Source organism: Cygnus atratus, chromosome 21 (genome assembly GCF_013377495.2).
Source record: "Cygnus atratus isolate AKBS03 ecotype Queensland, Australia chromosome 21, CAtr_DNAZoo_HiC_assembly, whole genome shotgun sequence".
NCBI classification, from domain to species: domain Eukaryota; kingdom Metazoa; phylum Chordata; class Aves; order Anseriformes; family Anatidae; genus Cygnus; species Cygnus atratus.
In genome coordinates, this window is record NC_066382.1 from 912,818 (window position 1) to 932,743 (window position 19,926).

At 53.9% G+C, this 19,926-nt stretch overlaps 1 protein-coding gene across 1 annotated transcript in view; it reads right to left on the bottom strand.

Annotated features, from left to right (window-relative positions):
- Positions 1 to 902: 902 nt before the first annotated feature.
- The window catches only part of AJAP1 (adherens junctions associated protein 1), a 36,561-nt gene continuing 17,537 nt past the window's right edge, over positions 903 to 19,926 (bottom strand). The window contains exons 5-8 of the mRNA XM_050714975.1: positions 9,515 to 9,602; positions 7,249 to 7,491; positions 5,763 to 5,893; positions 903 to 939 (exon numbers count right to left, since the gene is read on the bottom strand). Coding sequence (XP_050570932.1) covers positions 5,821 to 5,893; positions 7,249 to 7,491; positions 9,515 to 9,602 — 404 coding nt within the window. The 3' untranslated portion in view covers positions 903 to 939; positions 5,763 to 5,820. The remainder of the gene's footprint in view (positions 940 to 5,762; positions 5,894 to 7,248; positions 7,492 to 9,514; positions 9,603 to 19,926) is intronic.

Below are 19,926 nucleotides of genomic sequence, written 5' to 3' on the forward strand. Positions count from 1 at the left end.
TGTGCCAGCAGAGGTGGCAGACTGGATGGAGCACAGCACAACGGCATGGGACAGCCGTGCGCCCTCCTGCTACTCCCGGCCGGTCCCCGGGCGGGGACACACAGCACGAGCTGTCCCCAATGCTCACAGCCAGCCCTGGCCCCCGCCACACACCCGCCGCCACCATGGCCCGACACCCGCCCGCTGCTGGAAATGTGTTCCCGAAACAAAAAAGAAAAACTCTATATATATGTATACATACATATATATGTTTATACATACACACACACATATATATATGTATATGTCTATCCATATATACACATATAGGTTTGAAAGGCAAGCTGCCAAAGTAGAAAACATCGGTTTAACTAGGTCATACTATGCATGTTAAAGAAATCAGACTTTTAGCCCATGACATTTTCTTTAAAAATGAGTATTTAAGATCTTCAAAAATTGCTACAGTACAAAAAGTGTTTGTGTGTGTATATATATTTTCTCTGTGTATATATCATATGTATGTATGTATATGGACCAGAATTAATGACCCCATCAGAAGAGACGCCCCACCCCTGTCCTCTGTAGCATTTCTGTGTGTTACTGACTTAGCTTCTGCTTCTCGCGAAGTCTTTTGCATCAGTACATGGCACATAATGGTATTATTGGCACAGGTTCAGAATCGTAGTCCGTATCCCAAGCTCCAGACGCTCAGTCCTGTTCCTTTCAGTTCTTCTCGGTTTCCTCTTCCTTCACGGGATTCTTCGCTCGCACATTTTTTACTCTTCTCCAAAAACCGCGCTCTTTGAAAAATGCAGTTACCTATAGGCGTGTTCATTTTTATAAAAATATATTTGGCCCATAGAACGCTGCTCTTTGAGTCTCCTACTGGTAAACAAAAATGGTAGGTACAGGTAACCCATTATTTTTTAATTTTTTTTTTACAGGTTCACCAATGGAATCCTGTTAAGGATGAAAAGAAAAATAAAGAGTGAGTCAGAACAGGGAAGTTTATTGACTGGCATCAATTCTTTTATGCGGCAGACATGCTCATTTTTACCTGCACCCAAACCATCGCTATCAAGCACAAGCCCCCCCACCCGACGGTGTCCACCCTCACGCGATGGCCCGGGTGTCCCCTGGCAGGTGACGGTCCCTGGCCCCCCAGGTTCCTGACGATCCTTTGGGACCAGCTCGCTCCTCCTGCCGCCCCGGGGCAGCCCCGGCTCAGCACGGCTCGCCTCTCATCAGTTCCGAGGGCGGCCTGCGGAATTAGGATGCGGCTTCCTACACGTGGGGGGTACAGAGGAAGCTTCTGGTGAACAGTAGGAGTGACTAAGAGGCTTAGGTGTGCCTTACTGCACACTTATCTCCTCAGTGTGTTTTCCAAAGCGTAATTTATTGCTGATAATTCTCAAATTCTGGAGCTTTTCATACTTGGGCTAAGAGCATCGAGTGCTCTGGCAGATGAGAAGGCGATGATGAGTACTAACAAGATTTTCTAAAGTTAAATGCCCTAAAGAAATCAATAGAGAATTGGTTAAGCATCTAAACCAGAAAGCCTACTGAAGTTCCTCTTAAGCTATTTATTTGCCATCTTCTGACAGATCTCTCCCTACGTAATCTTTAAACCTTTATGTGAAGACAATTACTCCCCATCATTAGTGTGGCCATTTGCTTTATGTGTATGTGATTCTACGTATATCACTGTGTGCTGCATTACCGCTGAGCATGCCCGTGATTGCTATGTGTGAGCTTTACGTACAGCCCCGTGCACGCTGGAAGTGCTGCCCATAGTGTGCTCCTGACATATAGGCACTAACCTGCACTGTGACCTCTGACTAGTTAGCAATGAGCATTCAGAAATGCAATATATTTTCTGTTCAAGGGTTTTTCTCCAATGCTATTTTTAAGCAAAATGCCTAGCGTACACCATCTCCAATACAAACACTGAACTAATTAGCTAGGCAGATTTTACAGAATCCTTAATCTCTTGTACCAGGGCTGTGCTGGGAACGCTGTTATTTCTCAGAAGACAAGCCTGGATTTTTTATGATGACTCATTATCTGTTAATGTTAATACAAACCATTTGCTGTTGTTAGGCAGAATGAGGACATCGCAGCAGCTGCTTGCCATGTTCAAAGCTCAGAATTACCATACAATACTGTAAATTTTGACTGTTTTGTGAAAAAGCTAGGGTTAGATCAATGTTATAATACCAGTAACATTTCAAAATCTCACAGGACCACTTCTCTAATACTGATGCTGAACATGTACATAGTGTTGGATGAATACTATCTAATGCATGCATTGCAGGATGTAAAATTTATATTGTATTCAAAATAGCCTCTTTGTGCAAAGTAGGTCAGCGCTTGATCAACCTTACAGATTTTTGTATAATCTCATTCCATGGGGTTTTTCAGTCAAAGAGAGTGGGATTAAGGACAAGAATAACGCGAAATACCAAACTTGATTTCAGAAAGCCCAGGCCAGAGCGAAATCCAACCAAAGCAGCTCTGCTGCTGCGGTTCCCAGCCAAAGTCCAGAGCCCACGAGTGTCCCGAGACCCCACGGCCGGAGGGGGCTTGTGCAGCGCCCCCTGGCAAAGGCCAGGGCTGAGCTCCCCAGCCACCTCCGCCACCCTTTTCCTTTGGGTCTGCAAAACCTTCGCCCCTGGATTCCAAGCGCCAGGAGTCACCCCAGGCTGCCGCAGCCCCAAGAGGCTTCAGGGACAGCATCGGGCTGTGCAATAGCGGCTGCTCCTGCCTCCGCATCTCCATGGGCACCTGGCCTGGTGAGGGCACAGGCATTTCTGCTGCTTCTGCCTCTACGTTCTTAACTCTCCACTCAGCCGCCTGGCACAAATGCTTTAACTGACCACTTTACTGTTCTCAGAAAACAGCCTTGGGCCACGCCACTGCTGCTGCATCTGTATGTCAGGCTGCTGGGAACGGGCAAAGCCCCCTGCTTTAACTGCAGAAACAGTTGATACGCTGCCTTCTGCATAGGTGTGACATTCATCTACGAGCAAGTGCTCCAGAGGGGGTTGACGGCAGGCAGATGAAGTCTGCTGGAAAACTCCAGCAGCTGTTCACCGTGGGAGGAACTCTGCTCTTCAGGGGGCCACCGTGGTGGCAGGGACCACTCCGGTGTCACGTAAGCCCTGAGAACAGCTCATATTGGCAGGGGATGAACTTGACCTAAGGAAATAGAATCAACATCTGCTTGTGATGTAACCAGACGAGTGTCGCCAGGTTTCCTTACAAAATCCCCGTGCTACCTGCAGCTCTCTGAGCTGGAGCCCATTGCACGGTGCCGCCCCTCGAAGCCTGACCCTGCAGAGACCAAGCGGGCACCTCGGCGGCACGGCGCTCAGTGCTGAGCAACTGCCGACGGAGTGTACCTGTGAAGTCTACGTTAAACTCAAACCAGCCTCCCAGTGCTCATCTATTTAAAATTTGTGTGTTCTCTCAGCTCCTGCCATCCTTGTCCCTGGCCACGTAATCTGTCTTGTGCCTCAAGCTCCAAGTCTACACGTTTGGTAGTACTAATTTGCTTATTAGAGAGCTAAGAGCTGTGAAGTGCCATCAATTAATACTTGTAAAGTACTCTGAGCCTTTCCAAGGGAAGATGTTTCCAGCACCAAGGCTGGTGTGGTTTCTATACCCCATGGGCTGCATGGTGCCCTGCTCAGGGGCTGCCTCATGGCCCTCCATCCCCTGCAAACACTGCAAGGAATGGGTGGGAAACAGAAAGCTGTGACCAACCTGCAGCCTTCCACCTCTGCTGAGGTGCACCTGGTTAAAACCAGCCCAGTCACCTGCAGGCGACTTTGCTGGCTTGCTTTGTAAAGCCAGCCAGGAAAACGTTCCCACCTCCAGAGGAGTGCAGCCTGAAGCAGCTGAGAGCTGCCAAGCACCTTTTCCAGCACCCTCTGCTCCAGGAACGAGAGCTGTTAAGGCATCCCCAACAATCCCTGCCCGCGGCAGTGCCTGCCCGGTGTCAGTACAGCGACACCACAACAGGGGACAACCTACACGCCGAGCTTCCTCACCACCATCAGCTACGCCATCTGCTCTCAGATTTTACCTTACACGGTGACATGGGAAACAAGAAATTTTGGTCTATGACATGTCCCGGGCAGGAGGTGCAGGCACACGCTGGGACATGGAGCTGTCCTGGTGCACGCACACATCTGCGTAGGGGTGTGCACATGCAGAGAAGGGTTTTTGGACTAATTTCATTTTGTTAATTATAATTGAAACCAAACAGAACTTTATAAATAATTGGAGCGTTATTACAGAGCTAATGATCCAGGTAAAATTTGGATAGATTTTTCCAGAGCATGTCAATACATGTTTCATGGATTCCATGAAAACAGGTCAATGAGAATTTCAAGGATTTAATAACGGGCCGGCTTTAGACTATTTAAAGAAATCTATTGAAATGAATGAGGACTCACTCTCTGGCACAGAATTACACAGGACCTTGAAAACCAGTGGTGGGGATTGCCTGGTTTGTACAGTGGGCAACATCAGAGCGAGTCGCTCTCCTTCAGGCACCAGAAGCTGTTGAGGACATTTAAGTGTGATTGGGTTGGGTTTTGTTTTGCTTTTTTGTAAAGCATTTTAAGGCAAGGGACAGACTTCACAATCTACAAAGCTTAGGGTGTAAAGGTATAGTAGGCTCCTGCTGTTTGCTTTCTAAGCGTGTGTCTGCACGTGCTGCTGAAGACAGTGCAGAATCTATCCCAAACGTGTCCTGCAGCCGATCCTTGCTCACCAACACAAGCTCTTCGGCCAGGTACCTTTGCACTTTTTCTCCCCTAGACAGTGGCCACACAGAACCAGAGAAATAACAAGAGATCATTGATAGATGGGGAGTAAGAGCCCATTTTAATTGAAGAGGAAAAGCTCTCTGGGCTCCCCCCAGAAGGCTCCTTCCATGCCCAGCCCCTGCCTCCTGCCCAGCCAGGTGCACACCTCACCTGGGCTGCCCAGACACAGCCACGAGCACAGCAGAGACCATTAACTTTTTATTCCCTTTCATTCTAATCTAATTATATCTCTGTGTTCAGTAGCTGAGCGTAATGTTAAACAGGCTATTCTGAGTAAGCTCCAGCCAGAGAAGACTGGAAATTTCATTTACACGGAATATGTGATTCATTACAGCGGGGACTTGGGACAGACCAGTTAATGTACCCGAACGCGTGGCTCGAGCTGGCACGGCTGCCCCCCGGCCCCCATCCCATGGGGCACAGTTAAGCCTAATTGCTTCTCCCGCCGCCGCTGTCAGCAGCGCCACCTTCACCAGAACAACGAGGAGGTGAAAACAGCCCAAGCTAACTAAAAAAAAAAAAAAAAAAAAACACAAAGCAAACAACAAAACAGAAAAAAAAATCTGCTGGAGTGGTTTTTGCAGGTCAGATGAGCTTCAATGCCCTGATGGGGCATGCACACAGGTTGTGTGACCCTTGAACAACACAGACTGCCCATCACGCAACGCCAGGTTAATTACAAATCAGGCCACCTCGCAGCACTGGAATTACCATCACTTGTTGGGAGCCACCGGGGGCACGGGGGCGGGCTGGCATCAACAGCTGAGGCTGACATTGGAGCCTGACCCTTGGGGGGGCAGGGGTCCCTCTCTGCAGCCCACATCCATCTCAACTCCCGACTCCCAGCTTGGGGCCGTTTCCCCCAGGGGAAAGCCGTTCGGGACACAGCTTCCCAAGGGAGACCTTTACCGAAGGCACCGCGCGGGGGCTGCTCGGAGCGGTACCTACCAGGAAACAGCCACACGGCGTCTGCCCTGCCCCGGGAAGTAAAACAGGCTTCGGCCAGTCAGCAGGAGATTTCAAACCATTTCTCAGACACAAAGGCCACAGGAATAAGATGCCGATCAGAAGACGAGGGTCTGCAGCAAGCAGAAAAATGGGCTTGCGCGTGCTGGTGCATAACACGAGCAAGCCGCGGAGGCCTGCTGCACAAATCAGCTTTTCAGAGGAAGAACAAACCTCTGGAGCAATGCTTTCAGGGGGCTTATTGGCCTTGGAAACCAGGGTGGTGCAAAGCAGAGAAAGAAGCACAAAAGGATGGCCTGCAATGTCATGTTTTCCCCTGTGAACAAGCACCTTGCAGCGCAGCCAGCTGGCCTGGGGACATGCCACCCACCCAGGCCACGGCAGGGCCATCCCTACGGGGGCAGCCCCAGTTCCCCCAGGTGGCAGCAATGCCTGCGCCATGTGCGGTGCCGTGCATCACCTCCATGGGGCTGCGGGGAGCGTGCCCAGGCCAATAAAACAGCCCAGAAAGCATCACCTTGAGGCAGACAAGCAACGAACCCTCCCCAGCCAGCGCCCAGCGTCCCCAGCACCACGCAGATGGGTGGGGAAGCAGAGCACCGTGACCCCACCATCCATTCACACGCACACACACAGGTTCAACGAAATGGTTTGAAAATCAGGCACATTCTTTGCCTTCCAACATCAGAGGAGACACCACAATACGCAGAGGAGCAAACCCCACGTGCAAGCAGACGATGGTTAGAAGGGCGCCTGGTAAGTTGCTGCCTTCCAGGCTTGTGTCCCTCATGCGCCTGGACCCCGGCTGTGGGCAGCAGCCCAGCCACAGCGCACGCAGGCTGCGGGGCCCGAAGCACCGGTTGCTCATCTCCTCCTTGCAAGGCTCCCCTGGTTCTCTCTGGGTTTGCCAGCAGACACGTGGGCACCGTGCGGAGCAGCCAAGGGCACTGCTGCAGTGGAGCGAGCCCAGCCACAGGGAAGGGTCCCCCCGGTCCTCCCTCCTGCAGCAAGGGGCACGCACAGCCACGGCTCGCCGGTCTCGCACCTCGCTGTCAGCTCCCATTATGCCCCCTTGTTAACGTATCATTATTTCGTGCCAGACAAATGGTTCATTCGGTTCTCGCAGCCTGCTCCTTCATTAATCACACCGCTCATTCACAACCGAGCAGCTCTTTAGGTGCCACTTAGAAGACAGCACAAATTCCGCGAGATGGATCTGAGGAACATTTACTTGCCGGAGGCGGAGGCAGGGAACTGAAAAATGTGCAGTGCTGAATGCTGTCAGGGCTGGATGAGAGGTGCTCAGGGTGAGGGCAGCTGACACCACAAGGACAGGGCGCGGCAGGAGACGCCTGCTTGTCCTCATGCAGGGAAGCAGGAGCTGAGCAGGACCGGGACAGCCTTCCCCACCTGAGCACAGGGACCCCAGTGCCGGAGGTGCACGGGAACACGACGGGCATCGCCTCACCTGTTTCCATTGTACGTCGCTTTGTAATCTCCGGGTGAGTGTAATGCCTCCTCCGTGTACATGGGCACTGGCGTCCTGACACACTCGTGGGAGCACTGCAGCGTTTCGTTGTAGGCTGTGAATATGTCCAGGCTGCTGGGCACGCGGGCGGGGGTGAAGTCGGTCAGGTTCTGGCAGCTCTCCTCCTGCTGATTGATTTTGCGTTGGTGGCTGTTGCGCCGCGTGGTCCCGCTCTGCGCGCAGCTGGGGCGGTGAAGGAGAGGAACAGAAACACGACACAAAACACGGTGCTGACGCTTGAAAGAAGAACTCGCATTATCGACCATTAATTATACATCATTCAATATTGGATTACAATTCAGGCACTTTGGAAAGATCAGCCACAATCAAGCAGTCATTTTGCTTTATTTATTTTTTTTAACGATCAAATTTAAATTTTAAATATAAGGTTTTAACTACCAGAAGAATTACTTAGCAAGTCACACATTTATATCTGCGGGAAATGAAAGCCTTATTTTAAATGAAAAAAAAAAAGCAGATGAGAACAATGAAGTTAAACCCCTTCTATTTGGGAGGCATCAAAAGGCTTTAATTATTGGGACAAATAACTCCAGAAACGCGTCTGACACCAGTGCTATTCTTCCCCAGCAGGGCTGGGTGAGCACCCTGGGCACAGCTGGTGGCCAAACGGCTAGTGGGGGCCAAAAGCCTGGGGGAGAGCGGGTGGAACTGCTCACACGAGGGGTTCCTGGCACATTTGCTGCAGGAGCAGCAGCACCCAAAGCAGCCGCCTTGCACACAGCCGGCACCCACCCGCCCTGCCCAAGGGGGGCACGCAGCACCCAGCGGGAGGCGCAGACGGTGTCCCACTTGGTGCCGGTGACTGAGCGGGCGATCTGGGTCAGCCCTGCCAGCCAGCCCCTGAAGCAGCTCGCAGCGTGCTGCTCCCCAGCCCTCGCTGCTCTGCCTCTCGCACACGGGGAGCCCGACCTGCACAAGGGAACCAAGCTCGCGCCGGGAAATGCCAGAGCTGAGCTCATGGGGTGCCGGTTTGCTGCCAGTGCCACAGCTCACTGCGGGCTGAGCTTGCCTGCATGCATTCCCCAGCAGGTGCCCAATTCACTCACTGTAAACAAATTCTGCTCTTCACCCACACCAATCACCCTTCTCCCCCTCTCCTTTTTGGCTTCAACGTTCGGTTGCTTGAGCTGTCCCACTGAGCTGTGGACTGCCAGAGCCATGGTACCCGGGCACACAAAGACCTTCCCAGGACTGCCTGGCAACACCTGGCACCAGCCCTTTTTGCTCTGTGGCACTTCAAATAGCTTTGCCTCTCAGTCCCAGTAAGCAAGCAAGCTTTTAATCAATCCGTTCTTCTAATTTACTTCCAGGATCCGCGACTGATTTCCCGCAGTGCCTGCAGAGAGCACCAGGCTCACGTGGGCAGCGGGGGGCACACCACAGCGGGGTGGGGGGCAGTGGCAGTGGGAGAAACCCACAGGCAGAGACCCCAGCACTGCCTGGGCCAGCAGCACCATGCCGCAGCAATCCTTGTGGTCCCAGAGGTGCACCAGCAGTATTACACCCAGCAACACTGACCTCAAAGTAGGCCAGTTTCTCTGGGAAAATAGGTAAAGTCACGAGTGCCTGAAGTGAAAAGCTAACCTATTTTACCAGACGCGCAGCCACGTTAAGAGAATAAATGAGAGCACATTAAGCTAGAGGAGCACACGAGCACTCCAGGGGATGGGCACACTTAGATCTGGCACCATCCAAGGCACTGGGATGAAGCATTTCAGCCCCGGAGCTTCAGGTGAGGCCGGAGAACAGAACCGCGGCCTGCGGAGCCACGCGGGCGCACTGGGGCGCAGGACAGGTCTCACCGCCTGCTGCCATCGAAGGCAGGGATTTGACGTCACCAGATGACACCACTGCAGGGATCTGGCACCAGTCAGTCGGCAAGCAGTGGCACACAAGTGCCCCCGTGTGAATTCAGGCCCCCCAATCCTCACCACCTGCTCGTGTCAGACCACAGGCTTCGAGAAAGAAGTGCAGTGTTCACCCAAAGCCAGCTGGGGCACAGGGAGCGGAGGGGGGACCCTTGGGGCAGTTTCCATGTAAAAACCACTTTCTCCTGAGATGTCTTTCACAGCCCGTCTCGGCTGTTGTGTGTTCCCATCACGGAAGGCACCCAGTGCTGCAGCCCTCGCCCCCTGCCTGCCCCAGCAGCACCACCCCATCCGAGCCCACCACCGAGAGGCCTTACCAGTTTTTTAAGACAAGAGTTGTTATCAGAGCAGCTATGACCATGATGAGGGACACTGTAATAGTGATTATCTGATGGACCGCCAGACCTGCAAAGAAAAAAAAAAAAAGCATCAAAGAGAGCGGAGATGGGAACCCAGGGACCAAAAGGTAACACCAAGCAGAGCCCACAGCCTTGTGAGATGTGCCCAGCCCGGCCCAGTCCCCCCAGCTCCAGCGGGAGAAAACGAAAGCTCCTGTTGTGTGCACACCTCCGAGATGCTCCCACGAGCCCCAGGGAGCCCGATCACACCCCCTGCCCTCCTCCTCCCAAAGCCCTTCCCCAGCACAGGGCTGGTGAGCAGCCCGCAGGCAGCGCAGCGCAGTTCTCCCTCCTGCATTACATAAAATAATCTTTAAACCAGGCTTCTCCTTTTCTATCCTCTCAAGTATGTTCCTTGTCAGCATGAATTAGGCACGAAGAACGGAAGAAATGTAAAGACGCATACCCTCTGGGATGGAACGGGAAACTTGAGCGCAGCCTTGCAGTGGGTGCAGGATTAACCAGAGATAATAATTACAGTACTAACTGCTGCTCACTTAAGAAGGTCGAATGGGCTCATTTTCTCCTAATTCACCTTACACAGGGTATAATTTTGGCTCATGTATCATTCCTAATGAGCAGTTTGGAAACAAAAGCATCTCAATGTACAGTATGTTTGTGGTTTTGTGCTGCTTTACAGTTGCAATTTCGTAATGAAATGATTTTCCTGGCTGCAGCCCAAGGATGTGCTATTTTTCACAAACAGATGTTGCAGCTCCTGATGGGTGAAGTTTTTAATAAATAAATAAATGTTAGCATGACAGCAAAATGAGCAGTTTTATATATTTATGTCTATATATAGATATAGATATGTATCTGTACAATACATACGTAGCATTCCTGGCTCGTGTGGGTGTGCGTGGCAAGGAAATTGCTTCTTCCCATGCAAGAGCAGGACAAGCCCCAGCTAGCTGCCTGCAGACAAAGCTGGTGGAGGCAGGGAGAGCTCATGGAGCTGCCCCGATGTACCCAGCCCCACCAGCATCATGCCAGGAGGGTGCAAGGAAGCAGTGGCACCGTGGCCAGCCAGGGCAGCAGCCCTCCAGAGCCAGCTCAGCGCTGCATTTCCAGCAGCAGCAGCCATATGCACCATATCTGGGTGCTGCTCTGCTGCCTTCTTGCAGAGGGTAACAGTTTGGACTCCCATCAGATTTGTTTTCTTGTCTTCCCCCTGCTCACCCACATACCAGTGGTTTCACGTCCCCACTGATGCCCCTGTGCTGCCAAAAAAACCTGTCAGTGGAGAGAAGCCGCTCAAGTCCAGCCTGGCTCCCAGGGCAGAGCTGCCACCTCCCAGGAGCACACTGGTGCCCAAAGCCTGCTCAGCCCACACAGCACTGGAGAACTGCCAATTCCCCAAAGCCCGGGGGCAGGGGACCCCCACCAGCCCGATGGCCACACAGGACAGACACGCCGGCCAGGAGCGACACCTTTTCAGGGAGCTGCAGACTCTCCCTGCCAGAATGCATCCCAAGCACAAATCAAACGCGCAGAGATGTGAGCCTTCACAGTTTAATACAATAAAACCAAGGTCACCTTTGGCCAGCCTGATTCACCAAGCAGCCGGTGCCAGCGATGGCTCACAGCGAGGTCCCTCCTTCCCACAGCGCAGCAGTGCCAGGAGCACGGCTGAAGCCGCAGCCCACAGCGCAGGCAGAGCACTCACCTCCCTAGAGAGCCCTGGAGACGGCACAGCCAGAGCTCCTTGCTCTGAAAGCAAAGTGCTTCAAGGCAACCCCAAATTTCCTCCGAATGCTGCTCGTGAGCAAGGCTCTTCTTTGATAGGAAACCTATCCACTGCTGCAGCCCAGCAGGAAAGAGGCTACTGAGTTCAGATGGGCACAAAGTGTTGTCCTTCTGCCCTAGGACTCGTGTTAGTGCATCTAACACGGACTGCAAGCAGCAGCCCTGCCCTGCCCTGCAGGCTGCCCAAGCAAACCCCGAGCCCTCCATCCAGCCTGCAAACCAGCTGCTAAAGGCCAAAACCAGCACAGGAGCCTTCAGGGCTTCAAATAAGGCCCCTGATCCACTCCAGCTGCCTTCCAGCTGGCCTGAATCCATGCAGGCCCAGCCTGCCCCTCAGCTACTTTCATGCAAGGCACCTGGGCACCCTGCTCCTGCTGCCCCATAGTCATTCCCCTTTGGCAAGCACATGGGTTTTGTCCCCAGGGGTTCAGGAGGCCAGGGATGCACTGGTCCCGTGATCAGGTGCAGTTATTCCAACGCACTGGGCCCTCCTTTGTGCTCCTCTGAGACAGCAATGAAATTATAAGTGGAAAAAAGTCCAGAGAAGGGTGGATCGGCACATTATAAATCAATCTGTGGCTTTTCCCTTGCGATAGCTGTGTTGTGGCAGTTGGCAATGAGGTCAGGTCCCGCAGACAGACATAATGTGGTGGCTTCTGCACCTCAAGCTGTTCTGGTTGCTGTTGTCTGATGATGCACAATACAAAGTGATTGTGTCACCCATGCCCCTGACTGGGGGACAGGCCTGAAGTGGAGACAGAAGGGCATCCTTCAGACAGAGGGGTTCACCAGCACAGGGGTGCCTTGGGCTCCTCGTGCCCATGTCGTGTCCCTCACAGCTGCGGCACCAGGATATGGGGGGGGACCTTTTGCATCCCTCAGGGGTCGGCTCTCCTTGCCAGCGGCAGAAACACCAGGTGCCAGGATTTCAGCCATGAGCTAAGAGCTGCTGGCGTAAAGAACAGTAAAAGCAAGAGCAAAACAATAAAAATCCCTCCAAATAAAACAGAAGTGTTTCTGGAAGGAGTCGTACACAGCATCTTCTGGTGCTCACACTCTGCTTTGCCAGAGGATGCGACGTGGGGGAGTTTGGGAGAGGAGCCTGAGCAACAAGCAGAAATCCTAGCTGATTCACTCCCCCGAGCAGGCAGAACCCCCAGCAATGGCTCACCAAAACGCAGGGAGAGGCAGAATATTGGGAAAAACATGTACTTAGGGGTCTTCCTCTGCCCCCCGCCCCGCGAGCTGCACCGTGCTCCCTCCCCGGGGACGCAGTGGGTGGCTGCCTGCCAGCGTCCTGGCGGAGACGGAGCAGGAGGGATGAGTCAGGGTTATTTTTCTCCCTCAACTCAAGCACCTATTTTGCAAATGACCCATTTCCTTCATTTACTCCCAATTACACTTCAATTGGTTCAAACAAACTGTGACAAGGTTCCTCTGGAGAACACTTGGCAGTGGCAGCTGCCGAAACAAAAGCGAGGGTCGTGGGAAGCGGAGGGTGCGCACCCACCATGTGGCCAAGCATCCCGGCTGAGCATCCTGCTGCTCCCCGGACGGGAGAGGTGTCCCGAGGGGCGCGGGGACAGCCGTGCTTCCCGCAGCCAGCCTGCCCCGGCGCTGTGCTGCGCCAGTGCCCCGCGCGTGCCGAGGTCAGGAGCAGCAGCGAGCCCGGCAGCGGCGGCACAACCGCCAGCCGCACCGCTCGCAGCGGTCTTGGAGCAGCTCCCAGTGGGACACCGCCGGGAAAGATAAAAGGAAAGGCTCTAAAAATAAAGTAAACCCAGCCCAGTGCCCGATTCCTTTGAAAACAAGCAGCCTCGGAAAGCAGACCTTCGCAGAGACGGGAGCCGAGGAAGAGGCGGCAGGGGCGCGGGAGAGCCCACGATGCAATTAAAGCTCCGCTTACATAACCCGAAACACGCAGGCAGAACAGATTGCAGGTGGCAGAGCTCTGGGAAGGATGGCATCTCTTCTGAGCAGGACACATGGATTTTAAGAAGAGCTGGATAATTTTAGACTCCGGCACATACATAAGTTGCCATATGTACTAGTATAGTTCCTTTGCATTGCATATTAATTCTGCACCGAAGTCTAGGAGGATTTCAAGGGGATGCGAAATGTTTTTCCCAAGAGCGTTAACCACAGCAGTGCCAGAAACTGGGGACGGGGCCTGACAGGTAACTGAGATGATTTCTTGGGAAGCCCTACAGCAATACCCACTAGAATAAGGACTAATTTGTCTCTGTTCTTACTTAGCAAATATATCAAATCCTTTCCTCCGGGCCTTCAAAGAAATATATAGAACTGCACAAAGCAAAATCGATCAAGACTATCCAATCTGCAAGATAAGGTGTTAACGGATGGGGCATTCTGGGATGCGGGAACATCCCATAAGGGACAACACCTGAGGGAGTGCGGCAAGATGACAGAGAGAGAAGGCTACGAAGAGCAGAGCATTATTTTAAATACAGCCGTAGGAACCCGATCTGTCTGGAGGAGAGGGACCTGGAGAATAAAATCAATAGCTCATAAAGCAAAATTACCCTTCCGCCTTCAGCGCAGGCAGCCTCTGATGTGCGCAGCCCTGAGTGCATAACTCAGCTCAAGGACTGGGCCCCCAAGGCCTGGAGCTGCTGGGGACCGAGCTGGAAGCAGCAATGCCGGGAGGGGGCAGATTTATTTGCTCCCCCTGCCGCGTGGCTCTGGCTGGGCTGCTCGGTCCAGCTGCTGCTGATCCCACGGGCAGCAGCAGCAAGGCAGAATCCTTCCCCGCGTCAGTGCGGATCTGCACAGCCAGGAGCCACGAGCTGCCTCGCTCTCCCCTCGCTCTGCTTTGTCTTCTGGAGGAATATAATCCTGATTTCTTTACACAGGCGCCTTCACTCACTGGGTCCCTCAGCAAAACCCGTCACTTCGCATCTCTGCGGGCAAAGCCCCAGCAGCAGTGGGGGACGGCAGGACGCTGCTGCATGTGCCACCCTTTGCTCCTCATGCACTACTCTGCTTCCTTCCTCCAAGCGCCTAGAAACGCCTGGGGACATCCCCAACAGGGGCTTTGGGGTCGGAGAGCTTTGCCCAGGGCCGGGCAGGTCCCAGGACCAGCACCCGTGTGCACGAGGACGTGCGTCCCATGTCCAGAGCCTGCTGAGGCCACTTCTTCTCAATGGAAAACTGTCTCCTCCTTCACCATCATGCTTCCACACTTTGTTTCAACACAAAATACATTTGCATGCTGAATTGCTCAGATTTTTTTTTAATTTCTTACTAAAAATCCTCCCGTTTTTTTCCAGGATTTTTCTGTTACTTCCTCCGTTACAACCAATAAAAAATGAGAGAAAAAAACAAATTTTCCTAAGGAAAGCCAGACAAACCCACTGCTCCCCCACTGCTGCTCCCCCTGCAAGGAGGTTTCTGGCCGAGCCGGAGGCTGAGCGGCAGGACGTGGGGCTGGGGCCGTGCCGACGGGCAGCCTTGGCAGCTGGCACAAACAAACGGCATGGAGAGGAGCTTCGTTCGCACCAGGAACCAGAGGTGTGGACATGGAAAGCCTGGAGAGCGCCTCGTGCCTCATTTCCAGGCCGGTGTGTGCCAGGCTCGGGGACTCGGTGCCCACCCCACCATCTCGGTGTTTCTCCTGCTCTGCAGCCGCTCTCCCGCCCGGGTTCCTCTCCCCGAGGACGGAGCGCAGCGCTGCGGACACGTCCCCTGCGCTCAGCGTGCCAGGAATGACGGCTACGGCAGGCAGCGTCCAACCTCCCCGGGCTGGTGCTCTCCTCTGCTCCTGGAGGAGCATCACCGGAGAGTTCTGCAGACACAAGGGGTGACAGGCAGGAGGAACATCACCGGAGAGCTCTGCAGACACAGGGGTGGGAGGCTGCCTGCTGAGGGAGAGGTGCGTGGGAATGAGTGGTTCTGCTCTAATTGATGCAAGGAGGTCGCTGGGCCCTGTTCACCTTCTCTTTCCTGTTTTTTTCTTCTTCTGCCTCAAGTAATCCCGGAGGCGCTTGGCTCTGGCATCACTTTTCCTAGGGGAGTGTAAACTTTTGGCACATTCATGGAGCATCTGGTGACCGCGGGGTCCCAGCACACAGAGGTGAGCTTTGGGTGGGCGCTGCCAGCACCCAGCTCAGCCCCGCTGAAGTCCCCTCTCCCTGGCAACAGTAAGGCTGAAAACATTTTAAACCACACAGGGCTGACATCACCTCATTACAGAAGCAGGTGGTCATTTAATGACATGCTGATACCCGGAGCAGCAGCCAGGTTTTTGCTGGGTCCCGGCACGGCGCAGCTGCTCGGGTGCAGCCGGCTGCAGCTGCACGGAGCACAGAGACCTCCTCCCGGCACGGGGACTGCAAGCACTTCACTCTTACAAGGCTTTTACTAGTAAATTTGACGCAGTGACCATTTAACTCGAGGGTAATTACAGGAGAAGTATTTAATGGAATTGAAAGTGTGTCCAAACCCCTGTGCTTCTGCTAGTGCAGCAGAATTTAATGTGTCGCATGCCAGGAGGTAAAGCTCTTCAAAGGCGCTCTTTGAACCCTTGGAAATGCTGAAATATGGCTGGGATTTTCCATTTGCACATCGTCCTGCTGAGCACTGCTCTCACCTGGGACTTCTCACTCCCAAAGCACCAGGCTGGCATTTCCAGGTCCCGATCCAGCACTCGGCCCGTGCAGCCCGCTTCCCGACTCACAGCTACGGCTGCCCCATCACGGAGCTGCCCCAGCCTCAGCTGCTCAGATCTGGCACCAGCAGCGCCCTGGTCTTTAGGAGAAATCTTGGTGTTAGGTTCCTTGTTTTGGAGAACAAGACACACAAACTTGTGGAAACCCAACTCCAGCACCCACACGGGCAGCGGCTGAGGCATTCGTCTGTTCAGATGCACGGACAGGAGACATGCATCAAACTGTAAAATGGGATTTTGAGTTCCCAAAATCAAGGGAAAAAAATCCAGTCTTCTCAAAGCAAGCAGATGCTAGGACGCTTTTTTTTGTACGTTAAAGACCATATATTTGCTACCAAGATGAAAGTGCTGAATTTTGGCCTTTCTGTCCACCTTTTGAAACAGCTCCTGGACAGCTCTGCATCAACAGAATTAATTCCATGAGAAAATCCATTTGAGACTAATGTGTCGCTACTGCAGAAGTGTGCAATGGCAGCGAACAGGAGATATAAGCTCTTAATTAAAACCAAAGAGAACCTCTATCCCCCAAGGCCTTTATTTCAACAACACTGGTTAGGGAGACCATATTTTTCATTTTCCCAATAAAAACAGCTACGAGCCGCAGCTCTTTGAAGACCCTCATCAAGGCCTCTAAGCTGCATGAAATTAAAAAAGAGGAAACAGCTTCATTTTGTTTTGCAGAGTATAATCTTGAGTTACCGTTCGCGGTAGGAAAACAACAGCTGCTCCGACTACCTGCTACATCTCAGCCAGGAGAGCTGCAATTAAGCACCTAAGTGCCTTCCTGCACATATGCCCGATGATTGCCTCCCAGAGCTCTGCCGCCCGCTCCTTTTCCCCCACCCTAACCCTAATTACGACCCTGAGCCCACACTTTCCCCCAGCAGCTCGTGGGTGACTCCAGTCGAGATGCTGGATGGGGGCAGGATCCCTGAGGAGCCCCCAGGCTCTGCAGGCACAGGGGGAGCACGGGAGGTGTGGGGGGCACGAAGGGGCTGCTGGAGGCGGGCACAGGGCACGGCGTGAATGGCACGGGGGGAGGCAGGGAGGGAAGAGCTTGATTGCAGCCCGCAATTAGACACATGAGGTCAGGCCCTGCCGCCTCTCGCTCATCAATCAGAGCAACACCTCTGGTCAGGGAGAGACCGTCAGAAACAGGCTGCCGGCAGCAAAAAAAAAGGAACCGGCTCATGAGAGCAGCTGAAGAACTTAAAAAGAGGGAAACGATGAAAATGCAGACGGAATCGGTGCCTGTGGGAATTATTCCCCAGCCAAAATAACCTCCTAAGTCATTTCCACAGCGAGTTACCATGAAAGCATCAAAACCTGCACAGAAGCCAAAAAGCCCGTGTCGTCGCCCTGCTGCTGCTCTGCCCGCATTCAGCTCGGAGCAGAAGCACATCAGGCAGTCGGTCACGCTGCATCCTCCAGCCTGACCGGCAGTCTGGAACCCGCTGCCTTAAATAACCGAGAGAGCAGAGGATTTCTTGCTGTTGGCTTGGTAACTATTGATGGTGCTTGGCCTGGTTCCTCACCTGAGTCCTAGCAGGCAGAGTCCGGCCAGAAGCCTGAGCCTGCAGCCACGCCATGGCAGAAGGGAGGCATCAGGCGTGTGGCCCCCGCTCCAGGACAGCCAAGGTTTGGGCACCAGACCCCTGGGGATAGCAGTGGGCCAGGTGAGACCACCCAGCACGTGCCCGGGGACATCTCCACGCACACCCCCAGCATCCTTGCCCACGGTGGGGTCCTGCCTCCGAGTCCCCAGGGCTCCACAACAGCCCACGCTAGCAACTGGTCCCTTATTCCACTTCTGAGAAAACCTTACGGCTCCAACATCCAGCCCTTGTGACCATCACGGAGAGTTTGCGGAAAACTGGCTTGGCTTAAGAGGCATTACGGCTCCCCCAGCCACCCGAAAACACACACCGCGGCGTGCCACGCGGGGATGCGCCCCCAGGTCAGCCCAGCTGAGCTGCTGGCTTTGTGCCTCTCACCTCAGTGACACAAGTGATAGGGCTACAGCACTAATGTTCTCAAGATTCATGCTGCTCCCGATCCCCAGAAGTCTCATCTAGCCTGTAAAAATGCCTTCAGATAGAAAAATTCAATGGGGAGAGTGGCGTGACCGTTCCGTAGCAATCGCAGCCACAAATAGCCTTTTCCCAGAGGGGATCAGCGTGATTTTGCCATAATTCTATCCACAGTGCTGCTTAATAGCTTTTAAGAAAAATAATCTCCAATAAACGAGAGGGCTGACCTGGTGTGCTGGGTAATGTCCTTGGCTCAGCTCCTGCTAACAGCTCAGCCCCCCGCAGAGCAGAGCAGAGCCCGGGTTGTCCCAGGGATGCTACGCCCCCAGCCCTGCCGGGGAGCCCCGCGGGGCCAGGGCTGCAAAACCACCCCGCTCAGCTTCGAAACCCCGCTGAGGGAGCACCAAGAATCCCTGAGTTAAAATGCGGCTCTTCAGCAACAAAAAGCTACGGTTCCTGGAAACCTCCTGGTATTTTGAGTTGGACCGTGGAAAGGAGAAGAATATCCTGCTGCTGCTTGGAAATACTCGTGCCAAGAAAGAAGATCCTAGAGGCTTACGCTAAAGACACTGGGACTTATCTGCTCAGGTGTTACAGCAAATATCACCAAGCAATAAATATTTCTGAGAGCAGGAGAGGAGCATTTCTGGCTCATTTCGCCACACGTGGGTGAAGGCACACAAGCACACACAACATCTGCTAATCCCGGGGAAAACAGCAGCCCCTTCTCCCTCGTCAGAGAAGGCTCAGCTTGCAGCCACGCGAGCTTCTCCCTTCGGGTGCCATCCTCACCTCCCAGTTCCTCCACCCTTAAGGAAAACCGTGCTGTTGTGCAGCTGATGCGTGGCCTTAAGAAGCCTCCTTTGGAAACCTCCCAGGACAAGCACCAGCCCTGGCTCTTCTGCCTCACCAGTGCCCCTCGGTGCGGCACCGTGGGTCCCCGGCTGTGCCAGCGAGGGGACACAGACCCCAGGCTGGTGGGGACACGGGGACCCTGCACACGCTGCTGGGTGGGACACACAACGACTGTGCCTCTGGGGTAACAGGGGAAGAGATGGATTTTCCTGATTTTTCTCTTTCCAGGGCACTGCCTGGCCCCGCCACTGGGCACTGGCCCCGACGAGTCCTCCTGCAGATATGGCGAATGGGCTGCCTGACAAAACGCGGCCTCGCCTCCAGCTCGGCAGAAGCTATTTTAGGTTTGGAGGACAGATTTCAATTGAAAGCTTGATAATCCTGCAGAATTGATAATTGATAATCCTGCTCGTGGCCCCAAATGCAAGGCCAGGAGAGGGGCAGGGACGCAGCCTCCCCACAGCACATCCCAGCCCTTGCTGGCTCTGCAGCTCCGTCCTGAGGCTTGTCAGCCTGTGCCTGCTCAGCTGCACCTCATTAACTGCACACAGGCAAACAGACGGAGCTGGTGGGAGTGCCAGGCGGCAGGGGTGGGGGCTGCGGCGAGGTCCCTGCCCTGCCCGCTCTGCACAGCCCAGTTGGAGCCCCCTGCCACGGCTGTGGACAGCTTTGGGAGCAATGACTCCAAAGAGACCATGTCCAAACTGATAAATATTCAGCCGTTCTGTGCTGCCTCGGGCTCCTCTTCTGCAGATGGTGAGATGTGGGGGTCACACAAACAGCCGCCTCCTCGGGGAGGCACCCGGCCCCGGGCACCTCCCGCACGCAAAGCAGAGGACCCTGCTCTGCCTCTCCGGGCAGGAGCCCAGCCACCTGGGGTGCCAGTGACACTGTGGGGCAGGGCCAGGACGAGGGGACACTGGCATACCACCTGCGGGTGCTCGCTCAGCGAACGCCCCGTGCCCCGGCTCCTCCGTCACTGCCCCTGCAGGGCTGAGCCTGCGGTGGCTCCC